This window comes from Giraffa tippelskirchi, chromosome 5, assembly GCF_054371585.1.
Source record: "Giraffa tippelskirchi isolate mGirTip1 chromosome 5, T2T-mGirTip1v1.2.pri, whole genome shotgun sequence".
Lineage (NCBI taxonomy): Eukaryota > Metazoa > Chordata > Mammalia > Artiodactyla > Giraffidae > Giraffa > Giraffa tippelskirchi.
The window spans coordinates 144,517,538-144,539,501 of record NC_137279.1 but is presented as its reverse complement, the minus strand read 5'-3'; the positions used below and the strand labels follow the sequence as shown (position 1 = coordinate 144,539,501).

At 37.1% G+C, this 21,964-nt stretch overlaps 1 protein-coding gene across 2 annotated transcripts in view; it reads left to right on the top strand.

Annotated features, from left to right (window-relative positions):
• Positions 1 to 21,964, top strand: part of ST6GALNAC3 (ST6 N-acetylgalactosaminide alpha-2,6-sialyltransferase 3) — a 630,739-nt gene that overhangs the window by 349,018 nt on the left and 259,757 nt on the right. The window contains exon 1 of one of the 2 annotated variants that reach the window (XM_081490157.1): positions 18,489 to 18,667. The exons of the other annotated variant lie outside the window; for it this stretch is intronic. Coding sequence (XP_081346283.1) covers positions 18,665 to 18,667 — 3 coding nt within the window. The 5' untranslated portion in view covers positions 18,489 to 18,664. Of the gene's footprint in view, positions 1 to 18,488; positions 18,668 to 21,964 lie in introns of those variants that run through there. 2 annotated transcript variants of the gene reach the window in all.

Here is a 21,964-nt window from a genome sequence, read left to right as displayed (position 1 = left end):
AATGGTACTGAAGAATTTATTTACAGGGCAAAAATGGAGAAACAGACACAGAATAGACTTATGGACATGGGGAGAGGGGAGGAGAGGGTGAGATGTATGGAAAGAGTAACATGGAAACTTATATTGCCGTATGTAAAATAGATAGCCAACGGGAATTTGCCGTATGGCTCAGGAAACTCAAACAAGGGCTCTGTATCAACCTAGAGGGGTGGGATGGGGAGTGAGATGGGAGGGAAGTTCAAAAGGGAGGGGATATATGTATACCTATGGCTGATTCATGTTGAGGTTTGACAGAAAGCAAAATTGTGCAAAGCAATTATCCTTCAATAAAAAAATAAAAAGAAAAAAATCTGTTTTTAAAGACTGGATTTCCCCAACTTATCTCATTATTTCCAACAGCATTTCAAATTCAAAAACTAATGCCCAATGCTAACAAAACCTGAAGAGATAGAAAGTAAGCATCTCCCTTTTTATTAGATAAGATGTCCAGCAATGAAAATCCCTGGATATAAAGAACGTGTTAAGATATATTATGTCAGATGAAAGTGCTATTTTAATAACTGATTGTTATTCTTAGCATGGGTATTTTATTTAAGAAAAATGGATAATTAGCATTTTGGCTTATCACTTTGTCTCCATGAATACAAATAATTTGATAGACAGACAACCAAGAGAGGCTTCGTTAAATAATAGGTCTAATCATCCTGGGACTAGAGTAAATTAGAGGTTAGACTTCCAGCTTGAGAGTTGGAACTCAGAGTTTGGTGGCAATGTCATCACATTCATGCAGGATATTTTGTGGACTGACCTCATGTTGCAGTAAAAAATGAGAGCACAGGTCAATTGGCTAGAAATAACAGTCAGAACTCAGCTTGGGAAGCCATAGGCTACATTGCATTTAACTTGCAGCTGGATAATTGCAAGAGCACATTCAAAACATAACTACAAGTCTTGTGGTGTTTGGACTTAGCACCTTCAATTTCTAAATAATGGTCCATTATTGATGTGGGAATATTAGAAAGTTTTTCAGGGAAAAAATAATATCGGCCTGGAACCATTCCCCTTTGCATACATTATACTCTTCACTGCCATCTGTGGTTATCCATACTACACATAAAACCTAACTAGTTTTCCGAAAAGACTACAAATAACACTTTATTTTTTGAGAACAGTCTTCCTAACATCCAGCCAGGAATCTATTTTGAAATTAATTAAAAAATAATTTAACTTATCCTTTTGTTTAAGAAACAAAGCCCAAGCTGTTTGATTTGGGACTATCTGATTGTCACTCAGAGGAGACAGACAACCACTAATGGAATTTTCCTGGCCTTGGTCGTCTTTTGAAGCTTGCAGTGCAGTCTTAAGAATGGGTCACAACTGTTACTTAGATTTCCTCTGTGGGACAGTGGGAGAACTCGGGTCTGAGAAATTATTCTCATCATGAGATGGAAGAATGATTTTATTCACCATTCATACTCCACATACATGATCCAGCTCACACAGAAGCCTTCACTCAGTGTGTCCTTAAGTTGCATCTGACATTTTACCTCCTGATGTTTTCTAAGTAGCATTTTTCTACCAACAGACTTGTGTAGGAAAAAAAAAAAAATGAAGGTAACAAATGTATGATGCTTCTGAATCACATTTATCTTTATTCCTAACATCTTCTCAGAAAAATAGCAAAGCACAAAGCCCAAACAGAAGTATTTTATAAGTTCTGAAGGGAATCCTCTCATGATATAATGCAGGAAATAAAAAGCCCTTATTTCCCCTTGAAAATGTGTGCATGTGTACTTTTATTTATTAATCACAAGATTTGTTATTATTGATGCATCTCTTAGGTGAGAAACTTCTTTCACCTAAGAAAGGTGAAAAAGTGAAAGTGAAATTGCTAGTTGCTCACTCGTGTCTGACTCTTTGTGACCCCATGGACTATAGCCTACCAGGCTCCCCTGTCTATGGAATTCTCCAGGCAAGAATATTGGAGTGGGTTGTCATTCCCTTCTCCAGGAGATCTTCTTGATGCAGGGGTTGAACTCAGGTCTCCTGCATTGCAGGCAGATTCTTTACCATCTGAACCACGGAAACCCTCTAAGAAGGGTGGATCCTGATAACTAGACGGTACGTAGGGGACTGGGGAATGGTAGCATTCAAGCTTGAAGGAACCCAGAGAAATACACTGCTTTGTAAAAAAAAAAAATAATGGCGATATATTGGACTTCCTTGGTGGTCCAGTGATTAAGAGTCTGCCTGCTAATGCAGGAGATATGAGTTCAGTCCCTGGTTAGGGAAACGTCCATGTGCCACAGGGCAACGCAGTCCCTCTGCGACAACTACTGAAGCCTACGTGCCTGAACCTCGTGCTCCACAACAAGAGAAGCCACCACAATGAGAAGCCCATGCACTGCAAATAGAGAGTAGCCCCCCGTACTTACTGCAATGAGAGACAGCCCACAAGCAGCAATGAAGACTCAGTGCAACCAATAAATAAATAAATAATTTTTGTAAAAAATGGAGAGATATAGAGTCTAGGGTATATTGTTTGGAAGAAAGGAAGATCTGGAAGGGGAGAACCTTTTCCATATTCCCAAACCATTTTCAACTAAATTTCCATTGTCCAGTTAAACTCGGTGGGTTTTTTTCTTACTTTTGATGACTAGTTGTATTGACTTTTACTCAGGTTTGTCATAGGGCAAATACAGAGGTTGCTCATGGATAACTAATAATGAGTTGCACAAGTTAAGAAACAGAGTCAAGAGTTGAAAACTCTTTGCTAAAGTACACAGATAGAAAGGATCAGAGAGGGAGTTGAATGCAAGTCTGATGAAAAGCCAATGCTTAATTTTATTCTACTGTGCTGCTAGGAACTGGTTCCATTATAATTTTCCTAAAACAGCTTAAATTCTTTAAGATGAGCTAGAAGCAGAATATGATTAAAGGTTGATGGTCTTGAAGTAACTCTATAAAATAATATACATTTATATATAAATGTTTGTATATTAAACTTTCAAAGCCCTGATATTAATGGCTTTTACTTTAAATTATGTCTTCATTGTTTAACCCATTTTGGAAAAATGGTTTATAGGCAAATGCATATTTTTGGAACCAAACAGGTATAGAAATTATATGGCTATGGTATCTTAAAATTTTTGTCTCCTCTAACAAGAAATAAACATTTAGTTGGAGCAAATCTCGTATTTTGAAGTGTCACCTACACTTTACTTATTATAAAATTAGCCCTTCTTTGTTTATACATACACAAAACATTTTCATAAAAATTAGAACTAGAAAAATCATTTGACTCTTCACACCCCCCCTCTCTGTTTCAGTTCAGTTCAGTCGCTCAGTCGTGTTCGACACTTTGTGACCCCATGAATCGTAGCAAGCCAGGCCTTCCTGTCCATCACCAACTCCTGGAGTTTACCCAAATTCATTTCCATCAAGTTGGTGATGCCATCCAGCCATCTCATCCTCTGTTGTCCCCTTCTCCTCCTGCTCCCAATCCTTCCCAGCATCAGGGTCTTTTCCCATGAGTCAACTCTTTGCATGAGGTGGCCAAAGTATTGGAGTTTCAGCTTCAACATCAGTCCTTCCAATGAACACCCAGGACTGATCTCCTTTAGGATGGACTGGTTGGATCTCCTTGCGGTCCAAGGGACTGTCAAGAGTCTTCTCCAACACCACAGTTCAAAAGCATTAATTCTTCGGCGCTCAGCTTTCTTCACCATCCAGCTCTCACATCCATACATGACCACTGGAAAAACCATAGCCTTGACTAGACGGACCTTTATTGGCAAAGTAATGTCTCTGCTTTTTAACATGCTGTCTAGGTTGGTCATAACTTCCCTTCCAAGGAAAAAGCATCTTTTAATTTCATGGCTGCAATCACCATCTGCAGTGATTTTGGAGCCCAAAATGTCTGACACTGTTTCCACTGTTTCCCCATCTATTTCCCATGAAGTGATGGGACCAGATGCCATGATCTTAGTTTTTTCAATGTTGAGCTTTAAGCCAACTTTTTCACTCTCCTCTTTCACTTTCTTCAAGAGGCTTTTTAGTTCCTCTTCACTTTCTGCCATAAGTGCCACTTTCTGACACTTTCTGGTGTCATCTGCATATCTGAGGTTATTGATATTTCTCCTGGCAATCTTGATTCCAGCTTGTGCTTTCTCCAGCCCAGAGTTTCTCATGATGTACTCTGCATATAAGTTAAATAAGCAGGGTGACAATATACAGCCTTGACGTACTCCTTTTCCTATTTGGAACCAGTCTGCTGTTCCATGTCCAGTTCTAACTGTTGCTTCCTGACCTGCACACAGGTTTCTCAAGAGGCAGTTCAGGTGGTATGGTATTCCTATCTCTTTAAGAATTTTCCAGTTTATTGTGATCCACACAGTCAAAGGCTTTGGCATAGTCAAAAGCAGAAATAGATGTTTTTTCTGGAACTCTCTTGCTTTTTTGATGATCCAACAGATGTTGGCAATTTGATCTCTGGTTCCTCTGCCTTTTCTAAAACCAGCTTGAACATCTGGAAGTTCACGATTCACATATTGCTGAAGCCTGGCTTGGAGAATTTTGAGTATTACTTTACTAGCGTGTGAGATGAGTGCAATTGTGCAGTAGTTTGAGCATTCTTTGGCATTGCCTTTCTTTGGGATTGGAACGAAAACTGACCTTTTCCAGTCCTGTGGCCACTGCTGAGTTTTCCAAATTTGCTGGCATATTGAGTGCAGCACTTTCACAGCATCATCTTTCAGGATTTGGAATAGCTCAACTCGAATTCCATCACCTCCACTAGCTTTGTTCGTAGTGATGCTTTCTAAGGCCCAGTTGACATCCCCCCTCATTCCCCCAACCTTCTACTCCCCACCAAATGAATTATATGATACTGAATGATTATCTATTTTTATGATAATATGCATGCCAGTGTGCTAAGTGGCTTCAGTTATGTCCAACTCTTTGGGATCCATGGACTGTAGCCCACCAGGCTCCTCTCTGGGATTCTCCAGGCAAGAATATTGGAGTGGGTTGCCATGCCCTCCTCCAGAGGATTTCCCAACCCAGGGACCAAACCCAAGCCTCTTATGTCTCCTGCACTGGCAGTTTGGTTCTTTACCATTAGAGCCACCTAGGAAGCCCTATGATAATACATTTCTACCTAATTCATTAGATTGCTAATTAGGCCCTGTGTCTCAGACATGCAGCTACAGACTTGAGCCCAGGACTAGGGCAGGGACTCTAGAACGAGGATTTGAATACTACTTATATATAGCATGTGGCCAAGACTCTTGCGAGGTTCAGATTTCCTTCTTTTAAGGTAAAAAGGAAACCCATTCTCTTCATGTCCTGTCAATAAATCTATATTGTAAGTGAAACTAAAGTTAATTTTTTTTTTCCATTTTTCATTGGCTATGCTTTAACATTTTATGGCAATTTATCTGGTTTAACTTGAAGGCTTTTTTTTTTTCAGCTTTAAAATATGTAAGGTTGCTACAATGTTCGATGCCTATGAGATGTTCAGATGGGGATTTTCAGATGGCGCTAGTGGTAAAGTATCCGCCTGCCAGTGCAGGAGAAGTAAGAGAAGCCAGTTCAATCTCTGGGTTGGGGAGATCCCCTGGAGGAGGACATAGCAACCCACTCCAATATTCTTGCCTGGAGAATCCCATAAATAGAGGAGCCTGGCAGACCATGGGGTCACAAAGAGTGGAACATGGCTGAAGCGACGTAACATGTCTGCACAAGCAGGAGATGCCAAAATTGCTTTTTATCAAAATGATCTCATGGAGAGTTCTAAAATCTGGTTATGTAGATTTTGGGGAAGACACTAAGAAAGTCTAAAATCTGCTCTTAAAACCGTGGCCAAGATGTACCATAGTTTTCAACAAAGTATTCTGGTTTACTCATCCTTCTAGTAATTGTTTGCTTGTTGTTGTCATTTGATCTTTTGAGGTCTAAGTGGAGTCTTTAGTTTGTCTGGTTTCTACAATCTTGGGTCCTGGAAGAGTAGTAATTTTCACTTTTAGCTAACTGCTATGCTTTACATGGTTGTGCATTTTAGAAATCCACTTCATTAATGCATTAAAATACTGTGGGCTCAGTAATTTCATTTACTGGGTCAGTAACCCATGATATCTAGAAGAAGATTTAAAATAGTTTAAAAATAATTATTCAAACAAGAAAACGATTTCAAATTATAATAACCATAGCGATAAAGGAAAAAGAGACTCCAAAGCAGACATAAATATTATATTTAATCTTAATATCAGATTCCTTAACTCAAAGAGTTTAGCTTGTCCTATAGTAGATTACAAGACCTTAGATCTGAAATAAACTTCTGCAAGCATCTAACATGGATACAGAAATTAAAATTCTTATTTTTCTTAAAAACTACTTACAATTCTATATCCAGACAGCTTATTCATTCTTATATAAGGTGCTTATTTTTCTTAGGGCATTCATAAATTTGATATTCAGTTTTTTCCCTAGGTATTTTTCATGTTGGTTGCTACTGTATATTAGAGCTTTTTTAAATTTTAGTTTTGTTTTTCCTGATGGTGCTATTGGTCATTTTGTACATTTGTGTTGTAACTGGATATGTTTTTTTAAATTCTGCTATTAGTTCTAATCATTTTTCTCTGGTTCATTGTGCTTGCAAAAAAGATTATCATATCATCTACAAATGATGATGATTTTTCACTTCTGTTCCAGTATTATACATCCCCAACTCTGCCTCTGGGATTCAGTTATTTCAGTGAACTCCAGTTACTTTACTGAACTCCAGAACAATGTGAAATAATTATGGTATCAGTGGGCATTCACATCATGTTCCCAGCCCTAAAAAAAAACATATCTTGTGCAGAGTTTCCATACTATTTTCCAAATTCTTACCCCATAAAATATAAATCAATTTCCTACAAAAAAAAATGAGATGAGGTTTCCAAATAAATTTCTGAAACTAAATTAAACAAAATGAGACAGATTTTCCTAGTGAATGACTTTATATAAACTTTAGTATTTAATATGCATTGGCAATCTTCAAGAGGTGGAGAATGTATGTGACATTTCTCAGCATGTCTTGTGCTGTGTTTAATCTTTCAGTCATGTCTGACTCTTTGCGACCCCATGGACTATAGCCTGGCCATGCTGCTCTGTCCATAGGGATTTTCCAGGCAAGAATACTGGAGTGGGTTGCCATGCCCTCCTTCAGAGGATCTTCCCAACCCAGGAATCCACCCAGTGTCTCCTTCATTGCAGGTATATTCTTTACCAGCTGAGCTACCAAAACACTGTTTCTGAAGACCATTGGCTCAGATCATGAACTCCTTATTGCCAAATTCAGACTTAAAGTGAAGAAAGTAGGGAAAACCACTAGACCATTCAGGTATGACCTAAATCAAATCCCTTATGATTATGCAGTATAAGTGAGAAATAGATTTAAGGGACTAGATCTGATAGACAGAGTGCCTGATGTCTATCAAAATCAGGACATAGATTCATGACATTGTAAAGGAGACAGGGATCAAGACCATCCCCAAGAAAAAGAAATGCAAAAAAGCAAAATGGCTGTCTGAGGAGGCCTTACAAATAGCTGTGAAAGGAGATGCAAAAAGCAAAAGAGAAAAGGAAAGATATACCCATTTGAATGCAGCATTCCAGAGAACAGCAAGGAGAGATAAGAAAGCCTTCTTAAGTGATCAGTGCAAAGAAATGGAGGAAAACAATAGAATGGGAAAGACTAGAGCTCTCTTCAAGAAAATTAGGGATACCAAAGAACATTTCATGAAAAGATGGCGCAATAAATGACAGAAACGGTATGGACCTAACAGAAGCAGAAGAGATTAAGAAGAGGTGGCAAGAATACACAGAAGAACTATACAAAAAAGATCTTCATGACCCAGATAATCACGATGGTGTTATCACTCACCTAGAGCCAGACATCCTGGAATGTGAAGTCAAGTGAGACTTAGGAAGCATCAGTATGAACAAAGCTAGTGGAGGTGATGGAATTCCAGTTGACCTATTTCAAATCCTAAAAAATGATGCGGTGAAAGTGCTGCACTCAATATGCCAGCAAATTTGGAAAACTCAGCAGTGGCCACAGGACTGGAAAAGGTCAGTTTTCGTTCCAATCCCAAAGAAAGGCAATGCCAAAGAATGCTCAAACTACTGCACAATTGCACTCATCTCACATGCTAGTAAAATAATGCTCAAAATTCTCCAAGCCAGGCTTCAGCAATACGTGAACCATGAACTTCCAGATGTTCGAGCTGATTTTAGAAATGACAGAGGAACCAGAGATCAAATTGCCAACATCTGTTGGATCATCGAAAAAGCAAGAGAGTTACAGAAAAACATCTACTTCTGCTTTACTAAAGACCACCTGACCTGCCTCTTGAGAAACGTGTGTGCAGGTCTGGAAGCAACAGTTAGAACTGGACATGGAACAACAGACTTGTTGCAAATAGAAAAAAGAGTACATCAAGGCTGTATATTGTCACCCTGCTTGTTTAACTTTTATGCAGAATACATCATGAGAAACACTGGGCTGGAGGAAGCACAAGCGGGAATCAAGATTGCTGGGAGAAATATCAATAACCTCAGATATGCAGATGACACCACCCTTATGGCAGAAAGTGAATAAGAACTAAAGAGCCTCTTGATGAAAGTGAAGGAGGAGAGTGAAAAAATTTGCTTAAAGCTCAACATTCAGTAAACAAAGATCGTGGCATCTGGTCCCATCACCTCATGGCAAATAGATGGAGAAACAATGGAAACAGTCGCAGACTTTATTTTGGTGGGCTCCAAAATCACTGCAGATGCTGACTGAAGCCATTAAATTAAGATACTTACTCCTTGGAAGAAAAGCTATGACCAACCTAGACAGCATATTACAAAGCAAGACATTATTTTTCCAACAAAGGCCTGTCTAGTCAAGGCTATGGTTTTTCCAGTAGTCATGTATGGATGTGAGAGTTGGAATATAAAGAAAGCTGAGTGCCAAAGAATTGGTGCTTTTGAACTGTGGTGTTGGAGAAGACTCTTGCGAGTCCCTTGGACTGCAAGGAGTTCCAACCAGTCCATCCTAAAGGAGATAGTCCTGAGTGTCATTGGAAGGACTGATGTTGAAGCTGAAACTCCAATACTTTGGCCACCTGATGCAAAGAGCTGACTCATTTGATAAGACCCTGATGTTGGGAAAGATTGAAGGCAAGAGGAGAAGGGGATGACAGAGGATGAGATGGTTGGATGGCATGACCGACTCAATGAACCTGAGTTTGGGTAAACTCTGGGAGCTGGTGATGGACAGGGAGGCCTGGCGTGCTGCAGTCCAAGCGGTCGCAAAGTCAGACATGACTGGGCAACTGAACTGAACTAACTACCATCTTATAACATGTGACTGCTACTCTGATAGGGCACTGTTCACTGTGCTTTTGGTTTTGGTTTCAGAATGATGGTCCTTAATCACATTAAAAAATACCCTGTGTGTATGTTCTAGTTGCTCAGTCCAGTTGTGTCCAAGTCTTTGTGACCCCATAGACTGTAGACCGCCAGAATCCTCTGTCCATGGAATTCTCCAGGCAAGAATACTGGAGTGGGCTGCCTTTCCCTTCTCCAGGGGATCTTCCTGACCCAGGGATGGAACTTTGGTCTCCTAAACTGCAGGTAGATTCTTTACCATCTGAACTACCAGGGAAGCCCCTAAAAAAAAAATCCTATTCCTAGATTACTAAGAGTGTTATATGAATAAAATGTTTTACTATGTGTTCATTTGTAGCTGGCTTTGCTCTACATAATATTTTTAAGATTCATTCATGTCCATTTGTTTTCGATGCTAGATAGTATTCCCTTGTACAGGTTTGTTGATTAAAATTTGTGTTACTTGCATTTAAAGGTGTTATAAAAAATGCTTCTCTGAATATTCTTGTAAATGAATCTTGGTACACAAAAGAATGCATTTTCATAGGATATACCTAGCAGGAAGTAGAATTTCTGGATTTAGGGTATATACATATATTCAAGTATATAGGATCAAGGTACAGCTTCACAGTCTTATCAGTTATTGCTTGAGATTTCCTGTTACTATACATCCTTTTTAACACTTTGTATTGTCAGACATTTTAATTACAGGCAACCTGGTAGATGTACAAATACCTCTCATTGTTTTAATTTGCTTTTTTCTTATTACTTATGATAGGCACCTTTTCTTATATTTGTTTTCTGTTTGAATTTCCTCTTTTATGTAATGACTGAATTTTTGCCAGTCTTTCAATTGCTTTGGCTGTCTACTGTCTTTTATTATTAATTTGTATGAATTCATTATATATTTTGTATGTTAACTCTTTCTAGGATACACACACACACACACACTCACAGGTGCATGCGTGCATCTCAAGGAGAGGGAGAAAGTACATACAGTGGAAAGCATATACAACAAGAAGCTTAGAGGCACCAACCCTCCATGCAGTTGAAAATCCAGGCTTAATTTATAATCTGTTCTCCAAAGACATGATTCCTCCATATTCCTGGGTTCACATCTGTGGATTCGACCAACAGTAGACCATATAGTACTGTAGTATTTGAAAAAATAATCCCTGTGTAAGTAGACCCTCGCAGTTCAAACCTGTGTTGTTCAAGGTTCAACTGTATAAATTTCTCTGTGGCCTGCCTCTTCACTCTTCAGTGCCATCTTTTGATGAACAGTTGTTCTTAAGTTTAATATAGTTTATCAGGCTCTTTCTTGTTAGTGCTTTTATGTCTTAAGAAAAAATTTCCTATTCTGATATTTTTAAAGTTTTCCCTGTTTTTTTTTTTTTTCTTAAAGCTTACTGTTTTGTCTTTCAGATACAGGTTTCCAGTTCACCAGAAACAGATTTTTTCACATAATTAAGAGTCTAAATGTACTTTTTTTTTCTATAAAATTATCCAGTCCTTCCAGCTCCACTTTTTTAAAAGCCTGACTTTTTTCTCCACTACTCTGCTTGGTGCTTTCATCACAAATTTGTGGGCCCCATACTGTGTTCCTTGGGGATTGTTGTTTATTCTTGTGCTAGAACAACAACCTTGAATCTCTAGACCAATTTGAGGAGAATGTATATCTTTACTTACTAAGTTTTCTATTCCATGCCCATGTTATAACCCTCCATTTATGTAAAGTTTTTAAAACATTTGTTGATAAATTTTGGTTATTTTCTCCACAGAGGTCTTGCCCATATTTTATGAGGGTTATTCCTAGGTATTTTATATTTTGATGTCATTGTAAATGCTTTACTTTAAAAATTTTTTATTGTTGCTACTATATTGAAATACAGTTGATTTGCATTCTAATTTGTATCTAACAATTCTAACTCTAATAAAAATGATAACGAACTATAGGTGGATTATTCAATACCACTTTAGGGGAGGAAAAATTTCCCCTTCTTTCTAGGTTCTTTGGCCAGACTAATAATTAAACCGATATAAGACAGATTAACAGGAGAAAAGCAAACTTAATTGTGTACATATAGCAGTTCATAAAAATATGGGACTGAAAGAAGTGACCAAAGCAGTCAGCTTTTATACCTTTTAGAAAAAGAAACAATGAATTTCTTAAGTAGCTTTAATTCAAAATAATCAGAATGCCAAGTGGCATATTTTGGGGTGGTTTGCCCTAAACGCATCACCGTTGTCATCTGTGAATAATTATAATTTTCTTTCTTCTTTCTCAATCCTTATATAGTTTTCACTGTTTTGCTTCAATGGCTAGGACATCAGTATAATATTGCATAGCAATGTTGATAGTGGAAATCCCAATTTCAAAGAGTCAGCTTCCAGCATTTTACCATTAAATGTGAAGTGCAATGTTTGCTATAGAATTTTGGTTTTGTAGAAACATTTCATTAGGTTAAGGAATCTCCCTGTAACCTTCCCTTAACTGAGAGTTTTTAATCATTAGTCGGTGTTGAATTTTATTAAATTCTTTATCTGCATCTACTGAGATGACCACATGATCATATGATTTTTCTTTTGATGTGATCATATGATTTTATTATTAATGTTGCAAGTTATATTGATTTTTCTTCCTAATACTTTTATTATGAAAAGTTTCATACGAGTTGCAAGTTTCACTGAGCATCATTTTTACTTGAAATAACAGCCAAGATTCATAACAGCCAGATTATGAATATTCAGATTTAGGTATTTGGCAGACATTTTCTCACATGAATGAAATGAGCTTGTCACTTCAAGAAAATAACAGGCAGCATATTTAGCTAATGACAAGAATTGAACTTTCAAGTCAAAATTAGCATTTTAGAAAATTTCTATTTGTCACCATCAGCTTTCTGGTTTTCCAAAACCTAAAGGCTTTTCTGATGAATTCACTGGTAATATCAGTTAATGTGTTTAAAATATACATTGGGAAATATCAGTGTTTCAAATATCTGCATAATTTATTGGACTCATGTTTCTTCAAATTAGCAGTGTATGGTGCTATAAAATCATACATGAATTAAAGGTCTATGCAAGATGCTAAACAAATGAATTCTAATATAGCAGTAGACAATTTTATTGATATGATTTTAGATTTCATATTGCAAATAAACTTTAAGAAATTGCCTCATCAAATTTTGGTATAAATTCAAATAAAAATATCCACAATTATCTCCCTCTTCCTACTATAGATGTATATATCATTGTGAAACTGGATTTTCTTCATCTACTTCAACCAAAGCAGCATTTTTTAATGGATTGAAAGCAGAGAGAGTTGTGAGAATCTAGCTTGGCTAGGCATTAAAGAAATTTGTATAACTATAATATAAATAATAGTATTATTTTCACTATTTTTGTGGAAAATATGATTACTTTTCATAAAAATGTGTTATTTAAGTTAATATAAAATGGTCATATTATTGGGTTTTTTAATAAATGGATATTCAAAGTTTTTTCATTTTCAATTTCTAATATGGTAAGTATTGATGTATATTCAGCTCACATAAACAGTAGATCCTTAGAACACTCAATAATTATCAAGACTATGGTACCTGAGTCCAAAAAGTGTGAGAACTCCTGCCCTAGGAATACCACCAGACATCTTAAGGTTAGAAAATTATAATGTTATCCTCTTTCTATGACAATATAAGAACTTTAAGATATTTTTACTCCATTTACCCCCATCTCAAATTATATGCTATTTTATGGTAATTTTAAATGGCACCCCACTCCAGTACTCTTGCCTGGAAAATCCCATGAACAGAGGAGCCTGGTAGGCTACAGTCCGTGGGGTCACTAAGAGTCGGACACGACTGAGCGACTTCACTTTCACTTTTCACTTTCATGCACTGGAGAAGGAAATGGCAACCCACTCCAGTATTCTTGCCTGGAGAATCCCAGGGACAGCGGAGCCTGGTGGGCTGCCGTCTATGGGGTCGCACAGAGTCGGACACGACTGAAGCGACTTAGCAGCAGCAGCAGCATAGTAATTTTAATTCTGAAATTTTCTCTTTGTTTTTGTTTTTATGAAGCATCACTATAATATGTTTAGATGTGAATTTATTTTTATTTATTTCTCCTGGGAGGTATCAGCTGAGCCTTTTGAATTTGGAGATTCTTATAAGTTTTAGGGAATTCTCAGCTACTGACCTCTGTCCATTCTATCTCTTTCCTTCTTTGGTATTTCAATAAAGCTGTGTTAGGCCTTTATATTGTATTCTCTGCATTTCTGTCTCTCTCTTTCTTTTTTTAATCTCACGTTTCTTTCTGAACAGTTGCTTCTGTCTTCTAGTTCACTAATTCTCTTTAACTTTTCTGGCAAGTTTGTCTGGCTAATTTGGTGTTAAATACATTCATTGAATTCTTTATTTCATGCACCATATTTATCAATTCTAGAACTTCTAAGTGGTTCTTTTTCACATATGGTCCATCACTTTGTATAGTTTTCATTTCCCTGCCAACATTTTCACTAGGCTTTTATCTCCTTGAACACAGTGAACATAGTTGTTTTAGTCTGTGCCATGTAATTTCAAATGTGGAGCTCCTATGGGACTATTTCTGCTGGTTTCCTCTAATAATGTTTTGTCTTTTCGTATGTCTGGGATTTTTAGATTGTGTGTTGGGCAATGTATTTGAAATTTTATTTGTAGCAGTAATTTGAGGTCTAGGGGTGCTTTATCTTCCCCCAGGGAAGAATTCCTTTAATTTTTCCAGGTATCTAAGGTCATTTAGAAGTTTAGTATTATATAACGCAATTTCCAAAACAGGCTTTCAGAACCAACCAACTGACATTAAAGAAGATGACAGATTTTTACAGGACTGGTTTATTTCAAAATTTATTCTTAGAATACGTCTTAGGAGTCCTCGCTCAAAGTGGATGTTGATTTACTCTTTTGGGGCTCTGGATTGTGATCTGTATCTTCTTAGACCCAAGAGACTGACAAAAGCAGAATCTTGCTAATTATTCCAGAGCCACAAATACCTCCAGGGTAAAAATACTCCTTAGTGTTGATGTACCTCCTAGAATTCAAGACTTCTCTATGCTGGCAATTCTCCACTACCTTGTTAGTTCTTGGATAGTCTTCAAGAGATGATTTTTATTTTTTTTCTACTTATTTTAGCTATCTACCATGGAAGGGGTAGTCTGAATTTTGCAAGTTAACATACTGAAGCAGAATTGGTTCTCATTCTAGTTCTTTCTTTATTTCTATTGAATAAAAGATTATTTAAATTCCATAGTGCTTTGCAATTTTCAAAAGTTTCACACACATGATTTCGTATAATTTCATAATAACCCTTTATTCCCCATCCCTATATTGCCCCTCCCTCTGCCACTCCCTACTGGTAACCACTAGTTTGTTCTCTGTAAGTCTCCTTTTTTTTTTTTTTATTTCACTAGTTTGTTGTATTTTTTAGATTCTACACATAATTGATATCATGCACTATTTGTCTTTCTTTGTCTGACTTATTTCACTTAACATAATATCCTCCAAGTCCATCCACGTTGCTACAAATAGCAAAATTTCATTCTATTTTATGGCTGAATGATATTCTGTTGGATACATATACCATATTTTCTTTATCCACTCATCTGTTGATGGACATTTAGGTTGCTTCCATAGCTTGACAATTGTAAATAGTGCTGCTGTGAACATTGGGATGCATGTATCTTTTCAAATAAATGTTTTGTTTTTTTCAGATATGTACCCATGGATCATATGAAAGTTCTATTTTTGTTTTTTTTTGTGAGAAACCTCCATACTGCTTTCCACAGTGGCTGCACCAGTTTGCATTCCCACCAATGGGCTTCCCTGGTGGCTCAGATGGTAACAAATCCACCTGCAATGCAGGAGACCTGGGTTCAATCCCTGGGTTGGGAAGATACCTAAATAAGGAAATGACTACACAGTCCAATATTCTTGCCTGGAGAATTCCACGGACAGAGGAGCCTGGCAGGCTTTACTCCACGTGGACACAACTGAATGATTAACATTTTCACCTTTTCATGGTAGTTCTATTTTTAGTTTTTTGAGAAACCTCCATACTGTTTTCCATGGTGGCTGCACCAATTTACATTCCCACCAATAATGTACAAGAGTTTCCTTTTCTCTACATTATCATCAACATTTGTTATTTGTAATATGATGATAGCTATTCTGACAGATGTGAGGTGATATCTCATTGTGGTTTTGATTGGCTTTTCCCTGATGATAAGCAATATTGAGTATCTTTTCACATGCTTGTCAGTCATCTGCATTCCTCTTTGGAAAAGTGTCTATTCAAGTCTTCTTCCCATTTTTTAATCAGATTTTCTTGATATTGAATTGTGTGAGCTGTTTATATATGTTGGATGTTAACCCCTTAACTGCCATATTATTCACAGATTTTTTTTCCCATTCAGTAGGTTGTCTTTTTGATTGTCAATAGTTTCCTTCACTGTCCAAAAGCTTTTAAGTTTAATTAGGCCCTATTTGTTTATTTTTGCTTTTATTTCCTTTGCTTTAGGATAGAAGTCCAAAAAATACTGCTACAATTTATGTCAAAGAGTGTTCTGCCTATGATTTGCTCTAGAAATTTTCTTGTCTTACATTTAGGTCTTTAATCCATTTTGAATTTATTTTTGTATATGGTTTTAGAGAATGTTCTAATTCCATACTTTTGCATATAGCTGTCCAGTTTTTCCAATGCTACTTATTGAAGATACTGTCTTTCCTCCATTGAATATTTTTATCTCCTTATCATAAATTGACGATAAGTGTGTAGGTTAATTTCTGGGCTCTCTATTCTGTTCCATTGACCCATGTGTCTGTTTTTGTGCCAGTACCATATTGTTTGGATTCCTGTAGCTTTGTAGTATATTTTGAAGTCAGGGAGCATGATTCCTTCAACTCTGTTCTTCTTTCTCAAGATTGTTGTGGCTATTCATGGTCTTTGTGTTTCCATACAAATTTTTAAATTACTTGATTTTGTTCTGTGAAAAAAAATGATGCTAATATTTTGATAGGGATTGCATTGAATCTGTAGACTGCCTTAGGTTGTGTGGTCTTCTAACAATACTAATTCTTTCAATGCAAGAACATGGTACTTTTTAACTATAATGAATTTGAATATTCTCTATTCTTTGGTTTTTGCATTTCCAAACTGGAAGGAATGACTTACATTACAGCTTCTTTCCTGAAATCTTTCTCAATTGAAATCATAGGCCTTTAATTTAGAGCCTAAATCACCCACATTTTTCTCCTTATTTCCCAAATAAGCATATCTTAGGATATACGATACAAGCATCTCTCTCCCTAGCTCCACTGAATGAACATAACCCCACTAAGACATTCCTGTTTCCTTTTCTCTTCCATTTGTTCATTTTCCTACCATTTATTTCCTTCCACTATCAGCTTGAAATTTATATTATTAGTGCCCATAATTACTTCTCATTGTCAAACTTTCAGTATACCACTTGCCCCAAGCTTCAGCCCTGGATGAAGCTGGATAAACTCTCTTCATCCTTGCCTCTGTGCCCCTAAACAGTACTTAGAAAGAATACAGAATCTTACAGTTGTCATCAAAAATATGTAATTTCTAAATTCTAACTGTGGCACAATTGGCAATCCTTTTGATTCTTGCCCAAAATGCTCTCTTTCTCAAAAGTTCATATCTCTCCTTAATCCTGTTAACCTTACCTCTAAGTCTCTCAGTTAACCCTTACTTGCTTTATAGAAGTGTAAGGGAATCTGAGGTAAACTCTGGTTGTAGTCCACTCTTGTAAGGTCACAGTTTCTTGTCGTTCTTAATTCTTTTTTCCTGTCTTAGGGGAAGAAGTGTCTATTTTTGCAAAGGCTGCCCATCCAACTGTATAAATAAAATAAATTTTATTTATTATTGAACTAGAGTTGATTTAAAGTATTGTGTTATACACCATATATATATATATATATATATATATATTCTTTTTCAGATTCTTTTTCATTATAGGTTATTAAAAGATGTTGAATATAGTTCTCTGTGCTCAACAGTAAATCCTTGTTGTTTATCTATTTCATATACACTACATGCATGCTCAGTCACTCAGTTGTGTCTGACTCTTTGCAACTCCATGGACTGTAGTCTGACAGGCTTCTCTGTCCATGGAATTTTCTGGGCAAGAATAGTGGAATGGGTTGCCTTTTTCTACTCCAGGGAATCTTCCCAACCCAAGGATCAAACCCAACTCTCCTGCATCTTCTGCACCTGAGAAACCCATTTCATATAAAGTAATATGCATTTGTTAATCCCATACTCCTAATTTATCCCCACCCCACCCATTCCCCCTTTGATAATCATAAGTTTGTTTTCTATGACTGTGAATCTGTTTCTGTTTTATAAATAAGTTTATCTATATTATTTTTTAGATTCCACATATAAGTGATGTCATAATATTTGTCTTCCACTGTCTGACTTAATTTGATTTAGTGTGATAATCCCTAGGTCCATCCATGTTGTGGCAAATAGCAATATTTCATTCTTTTTATGACCCAGTAGTATTCCTCAAGGGCTTCCCTGATGGCTCAGTGGTAAAGAATCCACCCACCAAATGCAGGAGATTTGGGTTCTATCCCTGGGTCTGGAAGATCCCCTGGACAAGGAAATGCTAACCCACTCCAATATTCTTGCCTAGGAAATCCCATGGACAGAAGAGCCTAGCGGGCTACAGTCCATGGGGTCACAAAAGACTCGGACGTGACTTAGCAACTAAACAACATCAGTAATATTCCTTAAGTTATTGACTCTTATCTTTTCTAGGTTCTCACTCCATTAGCAGGCCTTTGTCATGTATTTGCAATTTCTCATCTCCACCAGCCCTTCTTCTCAAACTATAAACCCACTAAAGCATCCTTCAGCTTAGAAAATAGAACAAGATTAATATTTGTCAACACATGTTCAGTTTATCGCTAGCTTTATATATCTGGCAAAAATTCTACATGACAATTAAGAACATTTATGAGGTAACATGAGTTTCCTAGGTTCCAAAGCAAATTCTAGCCAGAACATAAAGGTGTTTAATGCTATCTAATCAGTAATAGATATATGGAAATATAATCCAGACGTAAACTGGCCTCCAATACTTTGGCCACCTGATACGAAGAGCTGACTCATTTGAAAAGACCCTGATGCGGGGAAAGATTGAGGGCAGGAGGAGAAGAGGACGACAGAGGATGAGATGGTTAGATGGCATCACTGACTCAATGGACATGGGTTTGGGTGGACTCCGGGAGTTGGTGATGGACAGGGAGGCCTGGTGTGCTGCAGTTTACGGGGTTGCAAAGAGTCGGACACGACTGAGTGACTGAGTTGAACTGAACTGAAACTGGCCTCAAAATCAGTCAAATTGTTTTATGATCTGACAGTGAGAATTACTCCCATTTTCTCAGTCTATAGATAAAAATTCTTTTTTGGTTTGAAAAGACTCATTTGTCTTCTAGTCCAGAGAATGCAAGGGGCTTCCCCAGTGGCTCAGCGATAAAGAATCCGCCTGCAATGCAGGAGCTGCAGGAGGCACAGGTTTGATCTCTGGGTCTGGGAGGTCTCTTGGAGGAGGGCATGGCAACCCACGCCAGTATTCTTGCCTGGAGAATCCCATGGACAGAGGAGCGTGGCAGGCTACAGTCCATAGGCTCGCAAAGAGTTGGACACACATGCACCAGAGAAAGCAAACTGCTTTCATTTGGCATGCCTGCATGATTATGCAGATCCATTTTCTAAAGGAAATTCCAAATGAAGAGAACATATCATCTATGGTGACTGAGAAACAGAGTTTTATGTTGCTGGTTTTAGAATTATCTCTTGACATTAACATTTTTATGCACCCCCCTTTTAAGTTTTATGCTTGGATATAATGCCACCGTGTAGGAATCAAGGTAAATGCCATATCCCAAATCCACAGAGAGCCAGAGCCAACCCGTGGGTTAGCAAATCTGTCTTTTTATGTGCAGTTACTCATACTGTATGATTTATACACACTGCTTTTGAAAGCTGCATTAACTGAAAGAAGCGGGATTGTGGAGGGGCAAAGAAGTATATATACAGGCTGGCTTGGTTGAACTGTGTTGAATTCTCTTTAGAACAATCTTTACAAGTCTTTGCTCACAGTTAGAGGTCTGCTGAAAGTGACTCAGTGTGGATGAAAACAGCTTGCTTAATCATTCCTGAAACATGGGAAAAATTAAAATACATTTTTTTCTTTGTCAAGCAATAAAAACAATGCCAGATTGTTAATGCCTTTTTTGTACCTTTCACTTGAAAGACCTCAAAAGAACATCAAGGAGAATAAAGGCAAAATCTATTCCCCAATGGCATCATTATACATGTTGAAGCCTCTAAAACTAAAACTCTAAAGACATTCAGGAAGAGTAGAGAAATAAATGACAGCAAACTGAAGAGTGTGTCTCTGGAGCTTTGTTCAACCTGCTTTGTTCAAATTCATTCAAATTGCATGATGAAAAGCAAAGATCTCATTTGTTTCCACATTAAAGTAGGAAATTAGTGAGTGGTGAATTTGCTAATTGTCCTGTAAAGCATTTAAGATGCCAGGAGTGCCCCATTGCTAATATTTTAAATTTCATTCTCATGATTGAAGTGAAAGCAATCCTTAGAGTGGTGTAAAACAATGTTTTTAATAATTTAAGTTGGTTCGATTCAAACATGATTTCGTTGTGAAATATTTATCGAAGCTCCTGTTTTTATTTGAGATGAGCAAGTTTCATTTTAGACTTCAAAACATCAAACGGAAATTCATTTTGAATATGGGGATAAAATAGGGAGATAGATTAGTTCCATCCAGTGTGTGTTTCATTCCTGGCTGTGACTGCTTGCTTCAGAGGATGTGGAATTAGCAGGTTTGGTTAAATTTTAGTTGAGTTTTTAGTGACCTTTTCTAATCCTGACTATTTCATAATTTAATGTCTTGACCTTCGTTTTCTATGGAGCCACCACAGTGATAAATGCAGAGATTTAATAACTAGAACTAGTTGACAGGTGACCTTTCGTACATGGCCATTTCTCTTTGCTGGGGAAACCACACTGTTTTGCAAGTTTTAATTCACAGATTTTAATTATCTATTCTATTGTCTATAAGCCTATTCATGGAGAAAAAAGTAAAGGTTAAATATTTCATTCTTCTTACTGATTAAAATGTAAAGTGCTTGGCAGTTGTCCCAATATATCATTCAAAAAGGATAGGGCAATTTGTCAGTTTCTTACCCAAAGAACAGAGAAGGGAAATTTTCCAGAGTGGTTTGGTTGGTAATGAACAGGATGGAAAAAGTGGTTAGGAGAATGAGCTGTCTCATTTGCAGGATGAGGGTGACTCTGTGTGTGTGCGTGTACGTGTGTGTGTGTGTGTGTGTGTGTGTGTGTGTGTAAATTTAGAGCAGAGAAACAGAAAGAAGCCTTTAACTATATGTGTCCTAATTTGAAGAGAAAAGTGACTGTGACTCAATAAAAGGTGAGACTTCCTGATCAGAGTGAATGACCTGTTAGTTTTGGTCATTTTTTTTTTAACCAGACAAGGATCAGTTGCGCATGTCATGGCTAATTGGTTTCTAGAGTCTGCCTAAATAATATTTAGTCACAGGAAAATAAAGCTAATTATTAAAATACCACAGACTCTTCAAAAGAGATTAGAATAGCCACATCTTCCTCTCTTACATCCATAGTATCAAGGATTCTCTTGCACTTATATTCTTCCGCATTTGTGCAAACAAGAATTCATTTCTGTGCTGAATGCCCATGCTTATGATAAGTTAAAAATAAAAATCCACATACTGTAAAATGATCTAAGGATGAACATAGTACCTAGGCAGTGTCCTAGAGTCTTCATATGTATGGAAAGGTGAGTGAGTCAAAGAGTAAGAGGAGGGCTGGGCATCTCAGCTATCTTTGCTACCCAAGAAGTTGAAAGTAGCCACTGTGAGCTTCTAAAGTGAATTTACCTCCAGGAGACTTTGCACTGGGGAGAGGTATTCCCTTAGCCATGGAGACCAGCTTACAAAAGCATCTGCCATGGCTTTGTGTTTTCTCAGACGTGGACTGTAATAATTTAATGTTTCAGAAAGAAACACAACTCACTCCTGTTACAAAAAAAGTTTGAAAAGCAAATTGAGTGAAAAAATGTGGAGGACAATTTTAAAGCTAATAAAATCAGTCATGATTAGTTTATCTTAGGCTGAAATTTCAGCCATATTTTAAACTTAAAGATTAAGAAAAAAATATCCACATAATTTCTTATGCCATCATAATGTCATTGCCAGAAAGGAGAGATTATTTCTATCCCCATACAAAACCCTAACACTCCTGAGGAGACTTTCATTAGTTAAGAAACGTCCTCTTTTGGTGAAATTTTTGGCCACCAGCATATTTAAAAGCATTGATTTATAATTTAATGTAGATAGTTTTAATATAATACTGAGTGAGAGTTGAGGTGTTTGCCTATACGTTTATTAGGGATAGTGCAAATTCATAA